The 21,087-nt window shown below is 40.3% G+C and overlaps 1 protein-coding gene across 1 annotated transcript; it reads right to left on the minus strand.

The window, feature by feature from the left end:
- Nucleotides 1-722: 722 nt before the first annotated feature.
- On the minus strand, nt 723-14,332 carry LOC103186206 (ras-related GTP-binding protein D; the record flags this gene model as incomplete). Its single annotated transcript, XM_007905085.2, is given in 7 exon segments — nt 723-2,392; nt 5,222-5,277; nt 9,105-9,253; nt 9,332-9,474; nt 11,274-11,388; nt 11,875-12,074; nt 14,256-14,332. Coding segments are annotated over 7 exon segments (812 nt in total), but the record flags the coding sequence as incomplete, so codon positions are not given.
- Between the last annotated feature and the right edge of the window lie 6,755 nt (nt 14,333-21,087).

Here is a 21,087-nt window from a genome sequence, read left to right on the forward strand (position 1 = left end):
GTGCCTAATACTTTCCGGAATTAAGTAAGTGGGATGCGTCTTACCAGGGAGAGTGTGCATTCCATTCCAACAATCTATCTCTGGTATTTCCACGTGTAGGGGGAATGCATGGAAATCTCAGCTCGGTTTGGATACTCTTAAGCACGGTGATGGGTTGCAGCATGTCTCTGACCCGGCTGACCAAAAAAAGTGTAGACCCGTTAAATGGTTTCCTTATTCCACACGCCGTAAGTAGGAACCCGGTTGTTAGTTGATTAGCGGATCGCTTTTCTGGGGGGTAATAATCCCTCCAAAAAAAATCCTCTATGGTGTGTGCAATTGACTGCCGAATTTCCCCCACAAAATATAGTCATTACACTTTACTGTATATTCTGTGAAGTGCTTTGAAACATCTCAAAGATGTGATAAGATGCTATATGAAACGCAACAATTATTATAACTTGGGAGATTTTCACAACCTGTTGGATCACCAATGATCTCCCCTTCTTGCAGGGAATTCAACAATAATAATTTGAGGCTGTAAGTACATGAAAAAAATGACAAAATAGTGAGGGTTTTTGTATGTAAAACTTGCACTTATGTAGAGCTTTTCATGTAGAATTTCGTATCAAAGAACTTCACAGAGAACAGGTAGAAGAGAGGTGTCCATAGAGAGACGACTTGTGCAAAAATAGGATTTTTAAAAAAAGTTGTACGTTATTTATTTGCATACAACTGATCGAAATTCACTAGAACAGTAAAGAGATGTTACGCCAACTTTTAATTTCCTTTTCTCCAAGGAAGACAATGTTTACATTTCTTCATGGCTTTAGTGGGACATTGCCTTGTTCACCTAAAAATACAACGATTGTATTTCACAGAAAAATTCCATGAAGCACTGAGGCATCTCAGATGATAGTGTGGTAAGGCACTATATCAAATGCAAGAATTAATTCAGCACCACTTTAATCAAACACTTAGTGCTAGATCTGGTACCCAAAGTAGTGCCCTTTATTTCTCCCCAGAGTTGTGCCACATGAATTTCCTTTTAAATTAAGTGAAATAATGTAAATGCTGGATACAAATTATATTATTGCTTTTGGAATGCACCAAGACAGTAGGAAAATTGGACATAGGTTTAGAGCTGTGGACTTTAGGACATACACCAATAATGACTGGAACAGGTTGCCAAGAAGGGTGGTTGAGTCCAGCACTCAGGAAACATTTCATGCTGTTGTGGAAGGATAGTCAGGTTGCTGTTTTGGTTCTGAACCAATCTTGTGATTTTTCTTAGAGTTAGCTGTTTGAGAGTCAATCCATTTGGTACTTTTTTTTAAAAAAGAAACTTTGTTTCTGATGACCTATTAAGTGGATCTTTTTGTATGGAATTTTAAACCTCCATTTTTTATGTAGGTCTTATCCTCTCAATTGCCTTGTCCTTGTTATTTAAAAAAATAACTGAACTGCAGTAATATACAACTCTAGCTACTTTGAAGCAATGTGACATTCAATAGTACTAGCAGCAGTCCTGATGAAGGTTCACACCCATAACGTTAATCTATCTCTTCCAGATGCTAATTAACAGTATACAGTCATAACATTTTGGTCCATGTAGCAACTTGAGAATCTTCCAAATTTGTCCTGTCACAAAGATCAACCTGGTACTTTGATTTCATTTAAAAACATAACACTTTATAAAAGCAGTATGTAATTCATACAGCATCAAACTTTATTGAGTTTTTATCTTTTAAGTTATAGAGTAATGTTAATATTTGTCACTAAATATTTTGGTGCAGAAAAACATATGCTGATTATAATTTGGACCAGAATCTCAGGGTACACAGCTGATTTCTGCCGCAAACAAAACTTGAGCATGTTAAAAACTTTATCTGTCTTGGGGTACAAAGAAAAATATTTTACACACGGAGAAAAATGAGCTGGACAAATCTTTGAATATGAAACATAATAATTCCTGCAATGCTGGGGGCATGAAACTCCTATGCTAAGGAATGCAATTTCTCAGGAATGAATAATGTATGGATACTAGGTTAGATATGGTTTGTGGACTTTTGATGAATTAACTTTCGGGAGGCCGGGAGAAATACTGCCGAACCTTTACACAGGAGTTGAAATGAGTTGGATATAGTCACACATGGTGTACGGAAGGAAAGTTCTTATCGACCAAATGGTCTTTTCTCACAGCATGCTTTATTCCTAACATAAAACTATTCAGGTTGTGAAGCTGGGAGTTCACAAACCAATTAGAGATCTAAAGACTATGATCAAACTACAATTTATACAATACAAAACAGGATCTCCAGCTAATGGACTTTCCAGTGCTTCAGTGTGTAAACTTCTTCAATTTCATTTTTTTTGCTCCTTTCACACTTACAAGCTTGTTTGGTACTTGCTCCTTTAAAGACATTTTTAAAAACAATGTGTTATCTTCCCAGAATGGTATGCAGGGTTCATTTACCAAGTGATCAAGAAAACAAATGTTAAATGCAGCATTGCCCGTAAAATCTAGTGATTCGATTCTTAATTACAGTACATTATTACAATATAAAAATATTTATATTGACTAGTAAGAATTCTCTTGCATTAAATATGGTGTTTTATTTGTATTTATCAAACCATATACTAAATTTGATTCATGTAAATAATATTCCAGGTATCATTCTCGGTTACAGATACAATACTGCATTAGTGAAAACTGATGGGCCACAACAAACACCCCAAACGTTAGTGCATTTTTTCAGTATTTCATAAATAGAGTACTTCTTCATGAATACAGTATTTCCTTAATACAGGATCCACCATATATAGAGTTCTGACACATTTGTTTTACTTTTTAAGCACAACGTAAACAAATATTTAAGACAGCAGCTACATTTCTGGAAACTTTCTAAGCGATTTATAAATCAGCACAGTACGCTTGTAGCATTCTGCTTCTTTTAGTTACAAAGCAATGGATTTCTATTTAGATTTATTTTCCTGTGAACATCTTTGGTTTCACTTGTTGAAAAATAAAGTGCATTGAAGCACGAGCATCACAAGGAAGCAGTGTATTTTTACTGTGGGAGCCCCAGTTTAGAACCCAAGTCAGAAAGTGCGAAAGCCCCCAGATGGAAGCTCAGGGATTCACACCACTGCTTTTATACTACATTGTTGCATTTAGCTCTTGTGCAAAACTATCTCAATACGTTCTTAGCATCAGGACTCATGTTCAATTTGCTTCTGAAAGATATTCTTGAACCCAGATTTCGACTGAACTTTTACTAGTGAATCATAAAGTGCGTTGGAATAAGTAACAAATGGAGTATTAGAGTCACTAAATCTCAATGCAGAGCACAGAGATGCAATAAAAAGTGCCTGCCATAAAAAGTAAACTGACCACCACCAGAGACATAACCTCCTGATTGTGCTGTTGATGAACCTGTTGAAGAAAAGCGTGTTTTCTGGATTTGTAAATGTATACATTTAATGGAGTAAACCAGCATGGTACAACAGCCGGCCCGCGGGCCACATCCGGCCCGGCGGGTGATTTTATGCAGCCCAAGACCATTTCCAACATTCCAAATTCGGGGGGTGGGGGGGGGGGGCGTGATCAAGTAAAAGAGTGTGTGAGAGGAGAGCGTGTGTGTGTGAGAGAAGTGAGAAAGGGGGAACGGAAGAGAGAGACTGTGAGAGAGGGGGAGAGAGAGTGTGAGAAAGAGTGAGGGGAAGAGAATGATTGTGAGGGTGGCGGAGAGAGTAGGTATGTTTTAAGAGTGTGAGTTCGAGGTGAGAAGGGGAGATTGAAAGAGGGTGATTGACAGAGAGAATGATTGAGAGAGCGAATGTGAGGGAGAGGGAGAAAAAGAAACAGAGGGAGGGGGAGAGAGAGAGCGAGAGCAACGCGAGAGAGTGATTGAGAGAGTGTGAGAGTGTGCAAAGCGAGAGAGTGATTGAGAGACTGTGAGAGGAGACAGTGAGAGAGTGTGTGAGAGAGGCAGAGAGAGTGTTTGTGAGAGAGTGTGTGATAGAGAGAAGGGAGAATGATTGTGAGGGAGAGCATGAGGGAGAGGGTGGGGGAGAGAAACAATAAATTACATTAGTATAGTGCCCTTCACATTGGGAGGTGGCGCAAGGCGCTGGACAGTCGGGGATTTGTCAGGGAAACAAAAAGAGTGAGAGCAGAGAGAGAAGTCAGGGCAGCGTTTTGTGGTTCATTGTCAAGATAAACAATTAAAGTCTCCCTCAGCCACCGTGGGGGGAACTGAGGACAGACAATACGACGTGCAGTTTCCTCACAGAAAGCTCCCTCCTTACCCAGTGAAAACCTTCTCTACATCCTTCATTCCAACCCGCCTCCGCATCCTACCTCTGTGACCTGTGCATTCCCTTTGCCCAGCAAACACCGGCTTGCTTCATGTGCCCCCAACCCAACTGCCATACCGTCACCATTTTGCCTCCGCTCTCTGGAGTTCCATTCCTGGAGTCCCTCCGACTCCCTCCTCTCTTTCAAAGAACATCAAGACTTAACTCTTTGACCACGCTTTCGGTCATCTTTTCCCCTCCCCGTCCCACCTCCTCGGCTCCCACCCCCAACTCAGGTGCTCAGTCGATAGTATCAAGTGCACTGAGATGTCCTTCCAGCATGAAAAAGGTGCTGTGTCAATGTTTTTATGTTTCTGGAAGAAAAACACAAAATATTGCTTATGCGGCCTACGGACCTTTCTCTAATAGGGAATGAGACCCTCAGCAGCCAAAAGGTTGGACCACCTTGGAGTAAAACAAACTTTAAACCAGGTTTAATGCTTTAACCTACTACAATGTAGTAGTATTATTTTTCAGGAGACCAGCAACAAATACATATTTGTGTGCTGTATAAAATGACATGGTAGAACACGTGTTACAAGTGATAAATAATGATATTCAACACAAAAATAAAGAAAAATCGATCTTTTACAAAGTGCTTGCTTTAGAGCAATTTCAGTCAGTGTTAATATCCTGAGCATTATCTTCATGCATGTCAGTGGGTCAAATATAATAAAGCTTAATGTTACTGAGTCCACTAACAGAAACACAATGAGTTTAGCAGTGGCTTTAAGCGCTCTGGGACGCTACCCTTTGTGAAGGGTTCTATATAAATTCAAGTTGTTGTTCATAGCAGAAGCCGAGGTGTGCTATTGGGAGTGCTCAGTTTGCTTCTCTGCATTCGACTGTGCTGTTTCCGGCACCTCAGCACATTTGTACGTACCTCAAAGACCTCGTGAATAGCTTTGCGAAAACAGTGAAAGTTGTAGTCTATCAAGCCTGCAATGTGGAAAGAGAACACAAAATTAATAAATATCCTCCCAAAAAAGCAACAACTAAATCCAAGTAACGTGCCACAACTTTCATAGTTCATGGCAATGAAAATGGATAGATAGGCCTGTGTTAAACTTCATTTTAAATTTGAGCAAGGAACGAGAGAACCAAAGTACAAAATCAACAAGCCTAAGGAAAACCGAGAAATTAGTGTGTGCAGCTGAACCACATAGCCTGGGAAGATCCTGGGTTCAATCCCAAGTCAGGGCTGAGCTGATTTAACCAGATCAGTCGGTGAACTCTTACAATTGACTTCAGTGTTCCTAGGCTAGGATAGGAAATCAGGGTTAGTTCCTGCACCTGATCACTACACAGCAGCCTCAAAAAACTACCAGCATGTGGATGTCTGGTGAGAAAAGAATGTGACCCTTGATCGACTAACGTGTTACACTCTTGTCTTGTCTTTTATTGTCTCAACTCCAACCCAAATATTGGCTATTGGAATGCAATACCAGAACATGCCTGGAGCCTGTGAGATGTATAACCCAGTAATACTAATAATATCCTGCTTCTCACATCAAGATTTCTCAAACTACTTCACAAGAATCACTGTATATTGTAGTGACTGTATATTTGTAGGGAGCTAGTTTGTGCACTGAAATGTCCCACAACCATGAAGTGAATGAACAAATTGAGGTCCTATCTGCCTGTTTAGGTGGATTTTGAAAGATCTCATGGCACTGCTCAAAGGTTTCTCCCAACAATCCTTAGCTAAAATTGATCAGTCACTTCGTGGCTGTAGGACACTGCTTTACACTGCCTTATTTGCCAACAAATACAGTCACTACATTTCACTGTAAATTGCTGCGAAAGTAAAATCCAGTAACATTTTGATACATCTCGACAATGTGACAAGGCACCATATCAAACACAAGGATTATTATTATATATTAAGAGTCACTGTGGGCCTGAACAGATCAAGCAGAAATGGGAGGAGAAATTTTGTTGCAAAGATTATTCTTTAGGAAATAATTTCAACAAGTACTTCAATATGAAAAATACTTCCTCGCTTTGTCTGAATTTTTCAACAAAAATCCCCAACTCTGTTACCTATTTACATTGTTGTGCCAACCTGCAATACTCATGATACTGTGAGTGATAATCACAAGATGACAAGAGATTCAGACAAGCCTTCAGTCCATTTAATCTCATCCTTTCAGTATGCTCACCTTGCTGTTCTCCTATTGTAGAATGAAGCTGATTTTTCAACGAGTCAGGCATCTTGATCTCAACCACTCTTCCTGGTAACCCATACCAGTCATTAACTACCTCTGTGTAAGGAAATACTAGCTTTCATTCAGTCTAGAAATCAAGGTCCTTAATGTATACAAATACAAAAAGGGGTCCCATCACAGATCTTTGAGGCACTTTTCTTAATTCTTCCCCCATCCCCCTTTCAACCCATTTCCCCAAATAATAACCAACTGCTTGCTTCCCTCACCAGTTTCAAATCCACATTTGAGTTGTGGTGTTAGATGCAAATTATGATGAGACATAAATAGATTGAAGGATTATTTTGGTCAGCCAGGTGTCTGATACACACGCAAACCCAGCTCCATGCTTCAGAGTATTCAAACGAGAATCAGAGTTCCACATATATATGCCACTTACAAACGGAAATGTCTCTTTATCTGGAAAAGAAGGGCTCACTTTCTTCCTTATGGGCCACTTTGTTTCATAATTTGATGCTGGACTCATTTAAAAAGTAGCCTGGTTCTGTGATGGGTGGACGGCAGGCTATTCTGGAAGGATGAGATCAAATGGGCTGAAGGGCTTTCTTCATACAAAACAATATTGTGATTTTGTGTGCATCGTTTAAAATGAGCACTTTAACCACACAAATAGACACAACAGATTAGGGTGATGGTCTGGGGCATTAGAAAAGTGCAGCCACAAATTTTCCGCGGAATCCGCTACAAACACTCCCTCCATTACAAACAACACCCCTGTTACAAACAACCCTCCATTACAAATACCTCCTCTGCTACAAAGAGCCCCTCCACTACAAACACTCCCTCCGTTACAAACACCCCTCCATTACAAAAACCTCTCCATTACAAACACCCCCTCCATTACAAACATCCACTCCGTTACAAACATGCCTTCTGTTACAAACAACGCCTATGTTACAAACACCCCCCGTTTCAAACAACCTTCCGTTACAAACACCCCCTCCATTACAAATACCCCCACTGTTTCAAACACCCCCTCTGCTACAAACACCCCCCGTTACAAACCCTTCTCCGTTACAAACACCCCCTCCATTACAAACACCCTCTCCGTTACAAACACCTGCTCCATTACAAACACCCTCTCCGTTACAAACACCTCCTCAATTACAAACACCCGCTCCATTACAAACACCTACTCTGTTACAAACACGCCTTCTGTTACAAACAACCCCGTTACAGACCCCTCTCCGTTACAAACACCCCCTCCGTTACAAACAGTCCCTCCGTTACAAACAGCCCCTCCGTTACAAACACCACCTCCATTACAAACCTGTAACAACCTGTACGCTCGGCCCCAGGCTGTGGGTGGAGCGGCTCCAGTCGTGCACGCGCTGTGCAGGACGAGCGGGAAATGGGCTTCACTTAACCCAAGGCCCCACTGTTGTGAATGTCTCTCCTCTGTATGTGTGGGCAGAGACCTGGGGCTGAGCTCAGTGTTTTTACAGGTTTGCAGTGAGTGTGTTTCTCTCTCCTGTATGTATGTGTGTGCTTGTGAATGTCTCTATGTGAGTGTGTCTGTGAGTGTCTCTCTCCTCTGTGTCTGAGTGTGTGACTCTCCTTTGTATGTATGTATATCTGTGAGCTTGTCTCTCTCTATCTGTGACTGTGCGCGTCTGTGTCTTTGAGTGTATGCGTTTGTGAGTGCGTGTCCCTGTCTGTGAGTGTCTGTGAGTGTGTGTCTCTCTCTGTGTCTGTGAATGTGCGTCTCTCTCCGCCTGTGAGTGTCTGTGAGTGTGTCTGTCTCTCTGTGTCTGTGACTCTCTCTGTGTCTGTGAGTGTGTGTCTCTCTCCGCCTGTGAATGTCTGGGAATGTGTCTCTCTCTGTGTGTCTGTGACTGTGAGTGTGTGACTCTTTCTGTGTCTGTGAGTGTGTGTCTCTCTCTGTGCCTGTGACTCTCTCTGTGTCTGTGAGTGTCTGTGAGTGTAGTGTGTGTCTCTCTCTCTGTGTCTGCGTGCGGTGGTGGGCCCCGAGAGGCAGGAGGTGGTGACCTCCTGGAACCCTAGTCAGGACTAATTCCGTCCGTCCTCCCCCCACTCCCGAGTGGCCACCCAGGTGTGTTAAAGAAATCATTAACCGTTTTTTTGTCTTCATGTTTAGTTTTTATCAATAAAGTGAAAAAGTGTAGGTTGCCGTAAAATGTACCTCAGTAGCACCAATCAACTCCCTGTAAATTTCCACAAAATTTGCAGAATTTCCCAGCTATTTTTGGCCAACATTTCTGCAATTTTCTATTGGCCCTGGTGATGGTTAACAGTGGTCCATTTCTCTGCTCTGTGTTTGTTATTATGGTCACCATTGACAGTCAGTCAAATTGTTTACAGAGCAGTCTTAAGTTTTTTTCCAGCCTTTATCATTGTCATTGGATATTTAATCAAAAAATATTTAAAAAACAATGAGTGAGAAAAAACAAAGTTTAGCAAGTTGAAGCAGATGGTCTGTGATTTTGTGTGGCACAATAGTTTTTCCTCAAATAGTTTAGGAACCACTTAAAATCTATTTACAGGGATAAGTGATTCGAAGACAAAATAAGTAAAAAGTACCTTTGCGCTCAAAACTTTCTTCTCTAAGAAAACAAACTAGGCCAAGGAACTTGGTCACCTCTTTCAGGTACAGAACAGTGGTGTTGTTGAGTTTTATGATTGCCACCGATTCCTTATCATAGGCACTCCCACCACCAAATTCTCTGAGTCTGCGGGAAAATTAGAATATGGTTAAATTAACAACTGAGTTTTTATGCAATTGTTCCAAACATTATTCAGGTACTAACCCGTATATGCAGGATATGTCAATTACAACGTCAATCATGTCACAGCAAAGCTCGTAAGTTTGCATGTCGACCGGCATGCTGTCCGTTGCAATGTAGATCTTGCTAACTACATCAAAGAGAAAGGCTTTCTCAATTCCAGAATTCTGTAATGTAAAAGTGTTACTTTAAAAGCTGCAAAAAACAAAATACTAATAGTCAGGGATGCATGATATTTGAGCTAAGGTTTATGCACAACTATCCCCGTGTCAGGAAGTTGAGGTTATCGTCTACTGACACTTCAGTGATGGAGAAGCGCTGCAATGTCAAGATGTCGTCCTTCAAATGAGCTTTAAAAACCAAGGTTCCGCCTGCCTATTCAAGTAAACGTTAAAGATCCCATGAAACTATTTGAAAAAAGAATGGAGTTTCCCTTGTCCTGGCAAACAATTTTCCACATAAGATTGGTCATTTATTTCATGGCTGCTTGTGGAACAATGCTATGACAAATTGTCTAGCACAGTCATCTACAAAATATACGGTCGCTACACTTTACAGTAAATCCCAATGTGAACGGCAGTATATTGAATGTATATTATTATGACTGGTGCAACAATGAATGCCTAATCCTTACCCCAAACTGAAGAGGGATCATAAACATTTTGTTGTTTCATGGAACTTGTTCTTTTTAATACTGAGCTTTAGTGTGTTTTTTTTAAAAGAAAATACGTTTTTCTAAATATGTTGTGCTTATTAAAGTGCACAATATTAATAAAATGCAAAATACTGCAGATGCTGGAAATCTGAAACAAAAACAGAAGTCGCTTCATCAGAACTGAACGAAGGGTCGTGGACCCAAAACGTTGACTCACTTTCCTTTCTCCATAGATGCTGCCTAACCTGCTGAGTGTTCCCAGCGACTTCTGTTTTTGTTGCACAATATTAATGATGGTCAGAGGAATACTTTCACATTTTAAGCACCCAGTTATGTACATCCAAGTTGGTGACAGCACAGTTAAAATGGTTCCTCTACTTTGCTCAAGTGCTGTATGTGATATTTTTTGGCCAGCCAGACACATGTGAAAACCCATCACCATACTTAAGATCAATCAAACCACATTAACGCATACTGCATACAGCCTCAGAAGAACTGACTGCAGAATGTGATTTTTAATCATTCCCACATCCACCATTCTTCTGGTTTCTCTGCAAGATACCAACGCTTTATGCTAAATTAGGGGCTGTTCTGTGTTCTTGGGCCAGGCACACTAAGACTAGATTGCGACTCCCTAAATATATTTGCCAGTGGGGTTCCTACAGCCAGCAGGCAGTCAGGGGACATTTCCATCCAGTGAGTCAAGAAGTATAAACCCAGGTTCCAGAGGTGAAATGCTACTATCTGGCCCATTGCCACACAGTCCATCTAAGTAACAACTTTCAGCATACAAACATCAAAAATACTGTGAAGTTGCTGAGGGAGAACAATGTCAGTCCAGGTGAGTTCCAAAAGGTTACAGTTTTCTCATAGTTTTAACTTCACATATTTAGCAAGGCTGACCATATGTGTCGACGAGACTGACTGTATGTGTTGGCAAGGTTGGTAATATGTATTGATGAGACTGACGAAATGTGTTAACAAGGCATGTGCTAACAAAACATTTACATGTCGACAAGGCTAAAGCATGTATTGACAAGACTGACTGTACTTGTCGACGAGACTAACTGCATGTGTTGACAAGGCACGTACACATCAACAAGGCTAACTGTAGGCATCAAAAAGATAATTTACAAATCTTTTAAATACATGAAAAAATTATTTCTAGCCTTTTTTTCCAATAACCCCTCTCCTTGAAGGCATTTGACTCAAACTAAGGTATTGTTCTAAGAGACCGTCTCTCTCTGTTAATATTGCCTAAGTGGCCATTTGGAATCACAATCAGTAATATTGTTAAAACAAATAACTTACTGAGATGAAGATGTTTAGTAGGTTCTCTAAAGTTGGAAGCTGAGGAATTAATTTCTGTACCACCTTGCTAAATGCTTCAAATATTGAATGATCATATATACTGGTCAAATAGAAACTGAAAAAAGAAAATAGTTATTTCAATAGGAAGAAATTTGTTTTTTTTAATTGATAAACATAAAATACAAGCGAGGATCTTAATCAAAATATAAAGTTCACTATTTTTGAGTAGAAAGTGTTAACCAAAGGACCCCGGTTTCTTTAGTCAGATAGTTTGGGATCTGTTGATAAACAATCTCATCAGTTCACATTTCTGGTATTCAAGCCTCAGTTCTAAAACAGTATTCAGGGTTCAGTGATTTTTGAATTCAATATAGATCTGACATATTGATCGGCTGTTTCGGTCATCGTGGATCAAGAATCAATACTCATTCTGAAGCCCCTGAAAGTACAAGCATATTGTCTTTCACTGGTTTTGTAGAGATTGATCAAGATCTGTTTTCCATTGAACTGTGTTGCTATCAAAGTATTAGGCCAGTATTTAACTGGATGCATTGGCCACTCAGTATTCAAGAAAAGAAAAATATCTTCAAATATTTCTCACCTGAGATGAATTTTTTCCAAGCTAGCATCTGCAAGGTCATCATTTGCACGTTGATGAATATCTCTTTGTGTTTCTATCTTGTGATCATCAGATAAACCATCGACTTTATGAATAAATACTTCAAAATTGATATCCTGGTTCACTTTGTAGGCTCTGGACACCGTGAGATGCAATCTGGCCAAGGCCTCCATATAATCATCCTTAATTACATTAGACATAAAAAGACATAAAATGATGTTTAATATTCACATATCCAATCTCCGCATTCGAAAACCCATAATAGTTTGTGCAACTGTATTCAAATTCAAGAATAAAAAATTATAGCATGTGTCCTCTTCCTTTAGACTTAATGAAACGTTCGCACTCATTTTCTTCCAAGTGCTTACATAGATTTACATAGATTCTACAGAATGGAAACAGGCCCAGACCGTCCTTGCCAGTTTTTATACACATGTACCTACTCCTTACTTCCTCCCATACCCTTCTCCCTTATTGTGTATCTAGCTTCCTCTTAAATGCATCTACACTATCTGCTTCAACCTTGGGGCAGCAAGTCCCACAATCTCACTATCCTCTACATGAAATAGTTACCCCTAAATTCTCTTTTAGATCCCCTAGTCACTGTCTTATATTTGTGTCCCCTGGTTACCAACCCCAACCAGCCTGTTTATGCTAACCCTATTGAACCCTTTTATAATTTTTAACACATCAATTAGGTCACCTCTTAATCGTCTCTTCTCCAGCGAAAAAAAGCTTAACCTATCTAGTCTGTCTACTGAGTGCAGAGTTTCACAACAGTAGCTTGAATATGAGTTTTTGAAATGTGCATCCACTGCTGTGTTTTACAATAATCAGTAAAAGGCCATCTCCAGATCTGTCTGTAAACTAATCCCATTTACAAAATTCTGCCTGCTACAATTATCAGCTACTTACAAAATTGGTGTGAACAATGTGACCCATGGTTAACATGGTTGAAGAAGTCTGGACCAAGGGAAAGTAAACTAAAAATCAGAAGAAGGGAAGTGAGCAGACATCTCAGGTTTATTTTTTTTTACACAGAAAGTGGTGAAGAGTGACCCAGGAAGGTGGTGGAGGCAGGTTGTGTTGGCAAAATCAAAAAGGAACTAGAATGTTATTTGAGAAACAAATTGATTGATGGATAAGAGAAATAGAGCAGAGCAGGATTACTTACTTATTTTATTTTGGGAAGGACTGGATGGACCTCAGCAGTCTTTCCAATCCTGTACACTGTAGTACAGGATACTGTATAGTGCGGTCTATTCCCAGATTTGATGGGTATCCCGAGTTCGCTGCTTATTGCTGAGGTGACACTCATGCGCTGGAATTCAGCACACTTGAATTGGGTCATCAACCTTTGCTATAGAGTATACATGTGTGAATGCTGGGCGAGGATAAAATTGGGCTTGGTTGCAATTACCCACCCATTCCCTTACAACAATAACAACAAGGCTTACAACAACAACAACATTACATTGTATACAGTGAAAAATGGCCACTCAGACAATGTATTAGAGGGCAATAGCTGCTGTGGAATTATACCAGGATTTGAAATCAGCATCTCAATCGGAAGCAGAGTCCAGAGGTGAAAAAACAGAACAGATTTTTGAAAAAAAGATTGTTGTTCAACAGAATAATGAGCAACTTGCTATGGGCACGAGCAGCATAGGATCTCTTAGGATCACAAAAAATCCATCAATGTAGGAGTTCTGCTTTTGACTTTGGGTTCTACAGTCTGTTCCCATCTATGCACATCTTTCTTTCTCATTCAGATCATTCAAATATTGAAGTAAATGGAGTTGTTATCGTGGCCTTTGCTGGAGTTTTGCCTCATTTATAGCACAAGTCTCCTGTGGACCCCTGCTAAACGGAAACACAATACACAGAGCTTCCAACACTGACTGGCTTTCTTCCACCGTTAATGAAATGGCCATCATTTTCAGTGCATTGGGAGCATGCACATTTTGTGCAGTAAATGGTACTAACAAAATGTTCTGTGTTCTACACATGTGCACTATGCACCAGAAGAGCCAATGATGTTATTTCAAGAAAGAAGTGACATTAGCAGCCCATCTGACGACTGGAAGTCAGCCATTTTTGTACCTTACTGCTGTGATATTGGCCCCAACTTATGAGTTTTCCCTGGTATATCAATAGATTTATGCAGTATATTCTTTTCATAAATAATGTGTGGCCAGTAGTTGCTGACTGTGTAGAATTCTCATTTAAAACTGAGCCATTCCCTCCAATTTTGGGTGTTTTTTACAGTCTTTATGTTGTACAATATTTGGAAAATGAAAAACACTTGAGAAGAATAAGGGCAGCACATAAAACCTAGCTCTGAAGCATGGGGTGTACTTTACCTGAGAGTCAACCACAAAAATGAGTGCCCCAGTGCCTCTGAAGATCATTTCGTAGTCAAATGTTGGATCAAAAAAATCTTCCCGAGCCCAGGGGCAATGAGGGTTAATTGTAGTGCACCAATCGGTACCCTGGATTAGATCAGCTAACTCGGCACTATCAATCAGCGGTAATCAAACTGAGGGCCTTACTGTGCTCCGAAGTTAATGGTACATCACTGATGTATTTACCTATTCAGCCATTGTTGGACTTATTAGATACAGTGATGTGTTTCTCCTCTCACCCTTTCCCTCTGGCCGCACTGCATGGAAACACCATGCAAGATAACGTGGGTGTGAGCCCATATGTTGTGATTCCATGGTGCCCACAAATACTCGGTGCTGAACAAATATCTGGTTAAACCACAATTCAAATAATCTGCATTGTGAAACTCTATGGTTTAGTGAGTTAATCTGGATGACAGCCGCAGAATTTCAAACATGTTTTACAAACTAATTAAGCATATAAAATCTTCTACAATATAGATTTACGTTTTTATTGATACTAAAATGGTAATAATGATGTAGAAGAAAATATTTGGGCTCTTAACAGTGTACATAATGGCCTTTCAAATAAATTATATTCATACTCCATTGTTATCTCAATCTTGATAAAAATTCAAAAGCAGTGACTGCACTGATGCCCGAAAGGGATAAGGTGGTCGACACTATTGTACAATGGTGTAATGGTGCAATGATGCACGACCTCTAAACTGAAAACTAAAGCTCAACCTTGTAATAGAAAACAATGATCAACAAGGTTGAAAAAGTGTTCTAATAGCAGGATCACCATAGCAGCTGAGAACATGCCATCACCAACAGTTGGATTTGATGCCCGCCTGTAAATACTGAACATACAGCAATACTACTATTAAAGAGGGGCTCAGGGGCTCAGAAAAAAGTAGGGTCTGCAGCAATATAACCCACTACTGTTTTTCATGTCAATAGTGTGAACAGTGGAGATAAGACAGCAATGGAAATACAATGGAGGTTGCTTACAACAACAGCAAATTTGTATAGCGCCCTTCACATGAGGTAGCTTGAATTCACTGAATTCGGACAGGGCATTTTGTCCGAATTAACCTGCATCTAAGGTTATCCAAAGTCAATGCATTAAATAGCACCCAGTTGTCTTAATTGCTTGACCTATTATAGCACCAATTACAGAATACCCGGTGTGTATGTAAAGGCCGGTGAAAAATGCTCAATGAACATTTGCAAGCAAAAATGGTCTTTATCTCCATATAAATTTATAATATCCCAGGTGGCTCCTTTTTAACTCTGTCCAAAATTTCTAGCTTTTGCGGGAGCATTAGAGACACTTTCTTCCGTGTGATTTTTGCACACACTGATCACGAGGGATGGGAGCTCTATTTTTTTTAAGAACAAAATTACATGTATAGAGTGCCTTTCACGTCGGGAGGACGTCCCAAAGCGCTGAGTATATTAATAATCCTTGCATTTGATATAGCGCTTTTCATGTCTTCTGGATGTCTCAAAGCGCTTCACAGAACATACTGTAAAGTGAATTGACTGTACATTTGTGGGTGAAACGCGGCAGCCAATTGCGCACAGCGGTGTCCCACAAACAGTCGTGGATTGAAGTGACCAATTTATTATTATTTTTTTCTTGACGGAGTATTATCAGACGTGTGGAGTAAGGAAACTTGCCCAAGGTTTCACCCTGCCGGGAATCAAACCCAAGTCTCTCGCTTGCGAGGCGAGTGCTCTAACCACTGAGCTACAGGACTCCACACACTGCGAGAGGATTAAGTGGATTTCGCATGCGGCCACGCTTAACAAACCCTCAAAGTTGCCACTCCTGGGTCAGCACGTTTTGGCAGTATGTGAAAAGAGGGGCGAGCTAATCTTAAGTGAGTGAGTTGATTATCAAAAAGCCCCACACAGCGGTAATCACCAGCGAGGCATTTTGTCTGAATTAAACCGGATTTAGGTCTAAATAAACCGGAATATTTTAAATAGGCTTAAAATAGAAACAAATTGGGGCCTGGCGTTTTCTCCAAAATAAACGGTGTTCAAGTTAATAATAATAATAATAATCCTTGCATTTGATATAGCGCTTTTCACGTCGGGAGGACGTCCCAAAGTGCTTCACAGATCACACTGTAAAGTGAATTGACTGTATATTTGTGGGCGAACGCGGCAGCCAATTGCGCACAGCAATGTCCCACAAACAGTCATGGATTGAATATGAACAATTTATTATTGTTTTTGGTTTTGGAGGGATTATTATTAGGTGTGTGGAGTAAGGAAACTTGCCCAAGGTCTCGCCCTCTGCCTGGAATTGAACTCAGGTCTCTCGCTTGCAAAGCGAGTGCTCTAACCACTGAGCTACAGGACTCCACCACTGAGCTACAGGACTCCACGTTAAGCGACATTCTGAATTAAGCGACCTTCACTGTATAAAAAAATCTTTTTCTGATGACTATTTCATATCATGTGTCTAGACCACACGGACATCTAGAATATTGGCAAGCCTCACTTGAATATGGCTAAACAATGAACAAAACAATAACTGGTACACAATTGGAGGCCGGGGAGAACACTGGAGTAGCAAGTGTGAAGGCATTTTGTTGAAGCAGACTACAAGCCAAAGGTAGCTCTGTAGCTGTTGATCTCTGTCTGATTGAGGAATTCCTGATGTTGGCACTGGGTACTCAAAATGGTAAAGCACTCCAATGCACAGAGTTGGCAACCCTTGGTTTGAAAAACACAAACAATTAACAGAAAAAAGCATTGCTAAGTCTTGAAAGCAAACTAGTGTCACTGCTGCACCATTGCTTCACGAATGCTGTGAGTGTGTATATTGAGGTTACCTGAGCTTCAAGTAAGGATGGAAAAATATGGGTTGCAAACAACAACAACAATAAAATTACATTTGTAAAGCGCCTTTCACATTGTGAGGATGTCCCAAGGCACTGGACAGACAGAGTTACAAGAGACTTGTACAGATTATACAGGCTAAAACACGTATCAAAGCAAATACCTGCATTGATATAATGCCCTCAGAGCGTTTTACAAGATGGGGTTGAAAGTCAAATATGGGATAGAGGGAGGGGGAAGATGACCATAGACGCAATCGAACCACGTCCAGGCTTCATTATACTCACTCTCTGCTCGCCGGACTTCCCAACTCTTGACGTGAAAGTCGCTATATAAATGTAATTTATATATTGACCATCTCGGACCACTTCCTCATCTCCTTCTCCTCTCACATCCCTCTCTCCTCCACCAAGCCCTCAACCATCCTCTACTGCCCTTGGAAAAGGCTACCCCCTGAGACCCTCACAAAAGCCCTCACATCATCAAACAACCTATCCCTCTGGCCGTCCACCTGCGGAGATCCTGAAGCAGCCGTCCAGCTGCTCCATGATCAACTCTCCTCCACCTTAAACTACCTCATCCCCCTAAAATCCAGGACTATCTACAAACCAACCCGATCCCTCTGGTACCACAACCATCTCCGCCGCCAAAAAACTCAAACCTGTCTGCTCGAGCGCAGATGGCGGAAAACTAGCCTGACAGTTCACCGCCAACTGTGGCTCGAGCATCTCCACGGCTACTGCCATTCTTTGACACGCGCAAAAACGGCGTTCTACTCCAACATCATCTTGGAGACTAAACACAACCCTAAAATCCTTTTTTCCACCACCCACTACCTCCTCCGTGCCTCCCCCCTCAGGCCTCCTCAATCTTCATATCAAATGCCAAGTGTGAGGAGATCATGGAAAATGTGTTCATCTTTTAGGTCATTTTCATTAGCTTTTCCTGTTATCCCAACTGTTGCATATACAGTAAAAACAGCTAACGAACACCAACAATTGGATGCCATATAATTACAGCTGTTTGATTTTTCGCTCATGACAATACGACCAGAACGCGTTTACCTGAATAACTGTCAGCTATCTGTTAGTACGCATTAAAAGCCTATGCACTAATATGGAGCATGAAGCAAAATGGCTGCAGAACATTTAAACACACTATACAGTATTCAAAGTCATTTGAGATCCCAGGAGGTAAATAACAGGAAAGCAATTTGTAGGTGCTGAAGAAAGAACATTCATATTACAAGATTGCATTCCATTTCCCTTCCCGCCTCCAGTTTAAATTTATTTTTCTCCCACTCAGCGTTGTCAACACATTTCAATAAAACATAATGTTTGCACAGCTGTGCAGCAGGCATTTATTTCACAAGGATTTCAGTAAAAATATTTTGATGTGGGGGTTGCAAAATGTTCACGATCTGTTTATTTGAACAGTGAAAACAACCTACATTTTGTCCTTTTCAAGCGCAGATCTCTAGAGAGCATTTTGAGGCAAATGAGGGTGAAGCACTGGTACAGTAGTTGTGAGAGCAATTTGGGGTGAGTGGCAAGTCTTGCGTAAGAAGCATGGTTCACTTTCAACCATATTAGATTAAGTTCAATTTCCATTTGCACCAGTGGATGAAATAAGCTTGAAGTACGATGACACTGGTGTGCATCATGTCTACTTATGGGGACACTAAAGTGGACAGTCACAAGTCTCAGATTTTGCCCATTAGCCCATTTGATCTCATAACTCTAGCTGTTACTTGCCCTCTAATAATATACTTCCTCAAGCACTTAATCCTTTTCTGTTTTAAATATTGTTTTGGCCTCGGCTTCAGCAGCCTTTTGTGGGAAGACATTCCGCATTCTAATAAGCCCCTATGTGAAAGAAAACAAAGTCTACTAACCTCCCCCTTTCTTCTTCTGTTATATTAAAAACCTGAATACTCTAAGCTATGTAAACAGGTGAACAACATGAGGAGGATTAAAAGCATTCAAAATACTGTATCTGTAGTGAAGTAAGTAGATTGGTGAAATAATGACTAATAGATGCCAAGATACTGGGGAGAAATTACACCTGGGTCTAGATTTGTTCTATTAATATAACATTTCAGAGCATCCTAAATTTGGCAAATTCTTAAACAAAGCTTTGGATTTGAAGTCAGTTTTCTTTATATTTCTTTTGAGAACTACAAAAAAACAACTTCAAAGTTAAGACTTATTTCAACAAATTGCCAAATTCCATACATTGTGAAATTTGCAGGTAAGAAAAGAGGAAACAATAACCACGGACAGCATATGGAATTGTCCATCGTCAGAAACAAGGAATGAAAACAATTAAGATGTACTTACTGTTAGTTTACTGAAGGCTTCCAGACAATTAACGTGAAGCTGTTGTTACCTATTCTAATCCTAGGTTACAGCGAGGGAATTGGAATATAAAGTTAAAGGTGTGAAAGGCACTATAAACATGCAATTTGTTGTTGTTGTTGTTGTTGTAACAACTTGAAAGCACATTGTCATCTAAAATGTGCTTCAGTGAAACATCCGCAACAGTGTTTTAACCAGGAAAATCCCTGTAGTTTATGCAAGACTTTGACTCTGACAAAATCTTGAGTCATGACTGCATGGTGCGCAGGGGATACTTCGGAAAAAACTCTGCTTATGTTGTGGGCACCTTTGCCAATATTATGTGGCCTGCACCCTTTTTTCCAAAAGGATATTGAAATATTGAAGAGGAATCCAGAGAACAGCGACAGTCGAGATTCTTAATTCTGTTAGTATCATTATTATTATCATTCTGGTGAATCTGTGCAGTATACCCTTCAAGATCAGCATATCTTTTCTGATGTGTGGCACCCAAAACTGAACACAATACTCCAGATGAGGTCTGGCCAATGCTCTGTACAAATGAAGCATCTCTTTCTTGCTTTTGTATTCCAGCTAAAAGTCAGCATCCCGTTAGCCGTTTTTTGTAGCTGTGAACCAACTTTTAATGACTTGTGGACCTGGATGCCTAAATCCATTTGCTCATCCATCACTGCTAGTCTTTCCCTATTAAAAATGTATTATGATTTGTCTTTCTAAAATCCAAAGTGAAAAACAAGATACTTTATCACATTGAGCTCCATCTGCCACAGTTCAATCTTGTTGAATCTGTCCATATCCCTTTGCAATTTCCTGCTCCTATCTTCACGTCTTACAATGCCTTCTTTTTATCTCTACTCTCCGCCCCCAACCAATTTTCACATGAGGTTGCCTCCAATTCGATGTGTCTTATTTTTAGCCAATTCCCTCTTACCAAATGCCTTTTGAAAGTTTTTCCCCCATAGCTTGCAGTTGTTAACACTTTTGCCATGATAAGTCTCTATAAAAATTATTTCCTTTTTGTTGACTTGGTTAAATAAACTCCAAAAAAAGTAACTCTGGGCCGATTTTATCTTTGATCTGCTCATACCCCACTTCACTACCCGCTGCCTTCACTCAGCCATACTGTACATCCCTCAGCCCTTCCACTCCACCATTGGTGCAGTGCTTTCAGCCACTACACCCCAAATCTCTGGAAATCCCGAATTCAATCCCTTCATCTTCAACCGTGCCTTGTGGCGCTCCCCTCTCTTTCCAGCTTGGCATCAAACCACACTGCTATTAAGTGCGAGACACCAATCGCATGAAGGGCATTAGATAAGCGTAAGTTGTTGTTGCACTGCCATTGAGCAGATGTGTAAGCGGATATGGGGCAATTGTCTGTAGTTCAAAAATAACTGGTTAAGTGTCTTCTTGATAACAGCATTGGTAATTATACCATTACAAACAACATTATTTTTGGCTTATCACCAAGAATATTAGGCAAACCACAATCCATTCCTACTGTGGGCTTTTCTCATCTATCAGCACAAGTTACTTAATATGTATAAGCAGAAACTGGATGTGTTGTTTGGTGTAATTTATATTATTCAACTCTT

The sequence above is a fragment of the Callorhinchus milii genome, unplaced genomic scaffold, assembly GCF_018977255.1.
Source record: "Callorhinchus milii isolate IMCB2004 unplaced genomic scaffold, IMCB_Cmil_1.0 Scaffold3, whole genome shotgun sequence".
NCBI lineage: Eukaryota > Metazoa > Chordata > Chondrichthyes > Chimaeriformes > Callorhinchidae > Callorhinchus > Callorhinchus milii.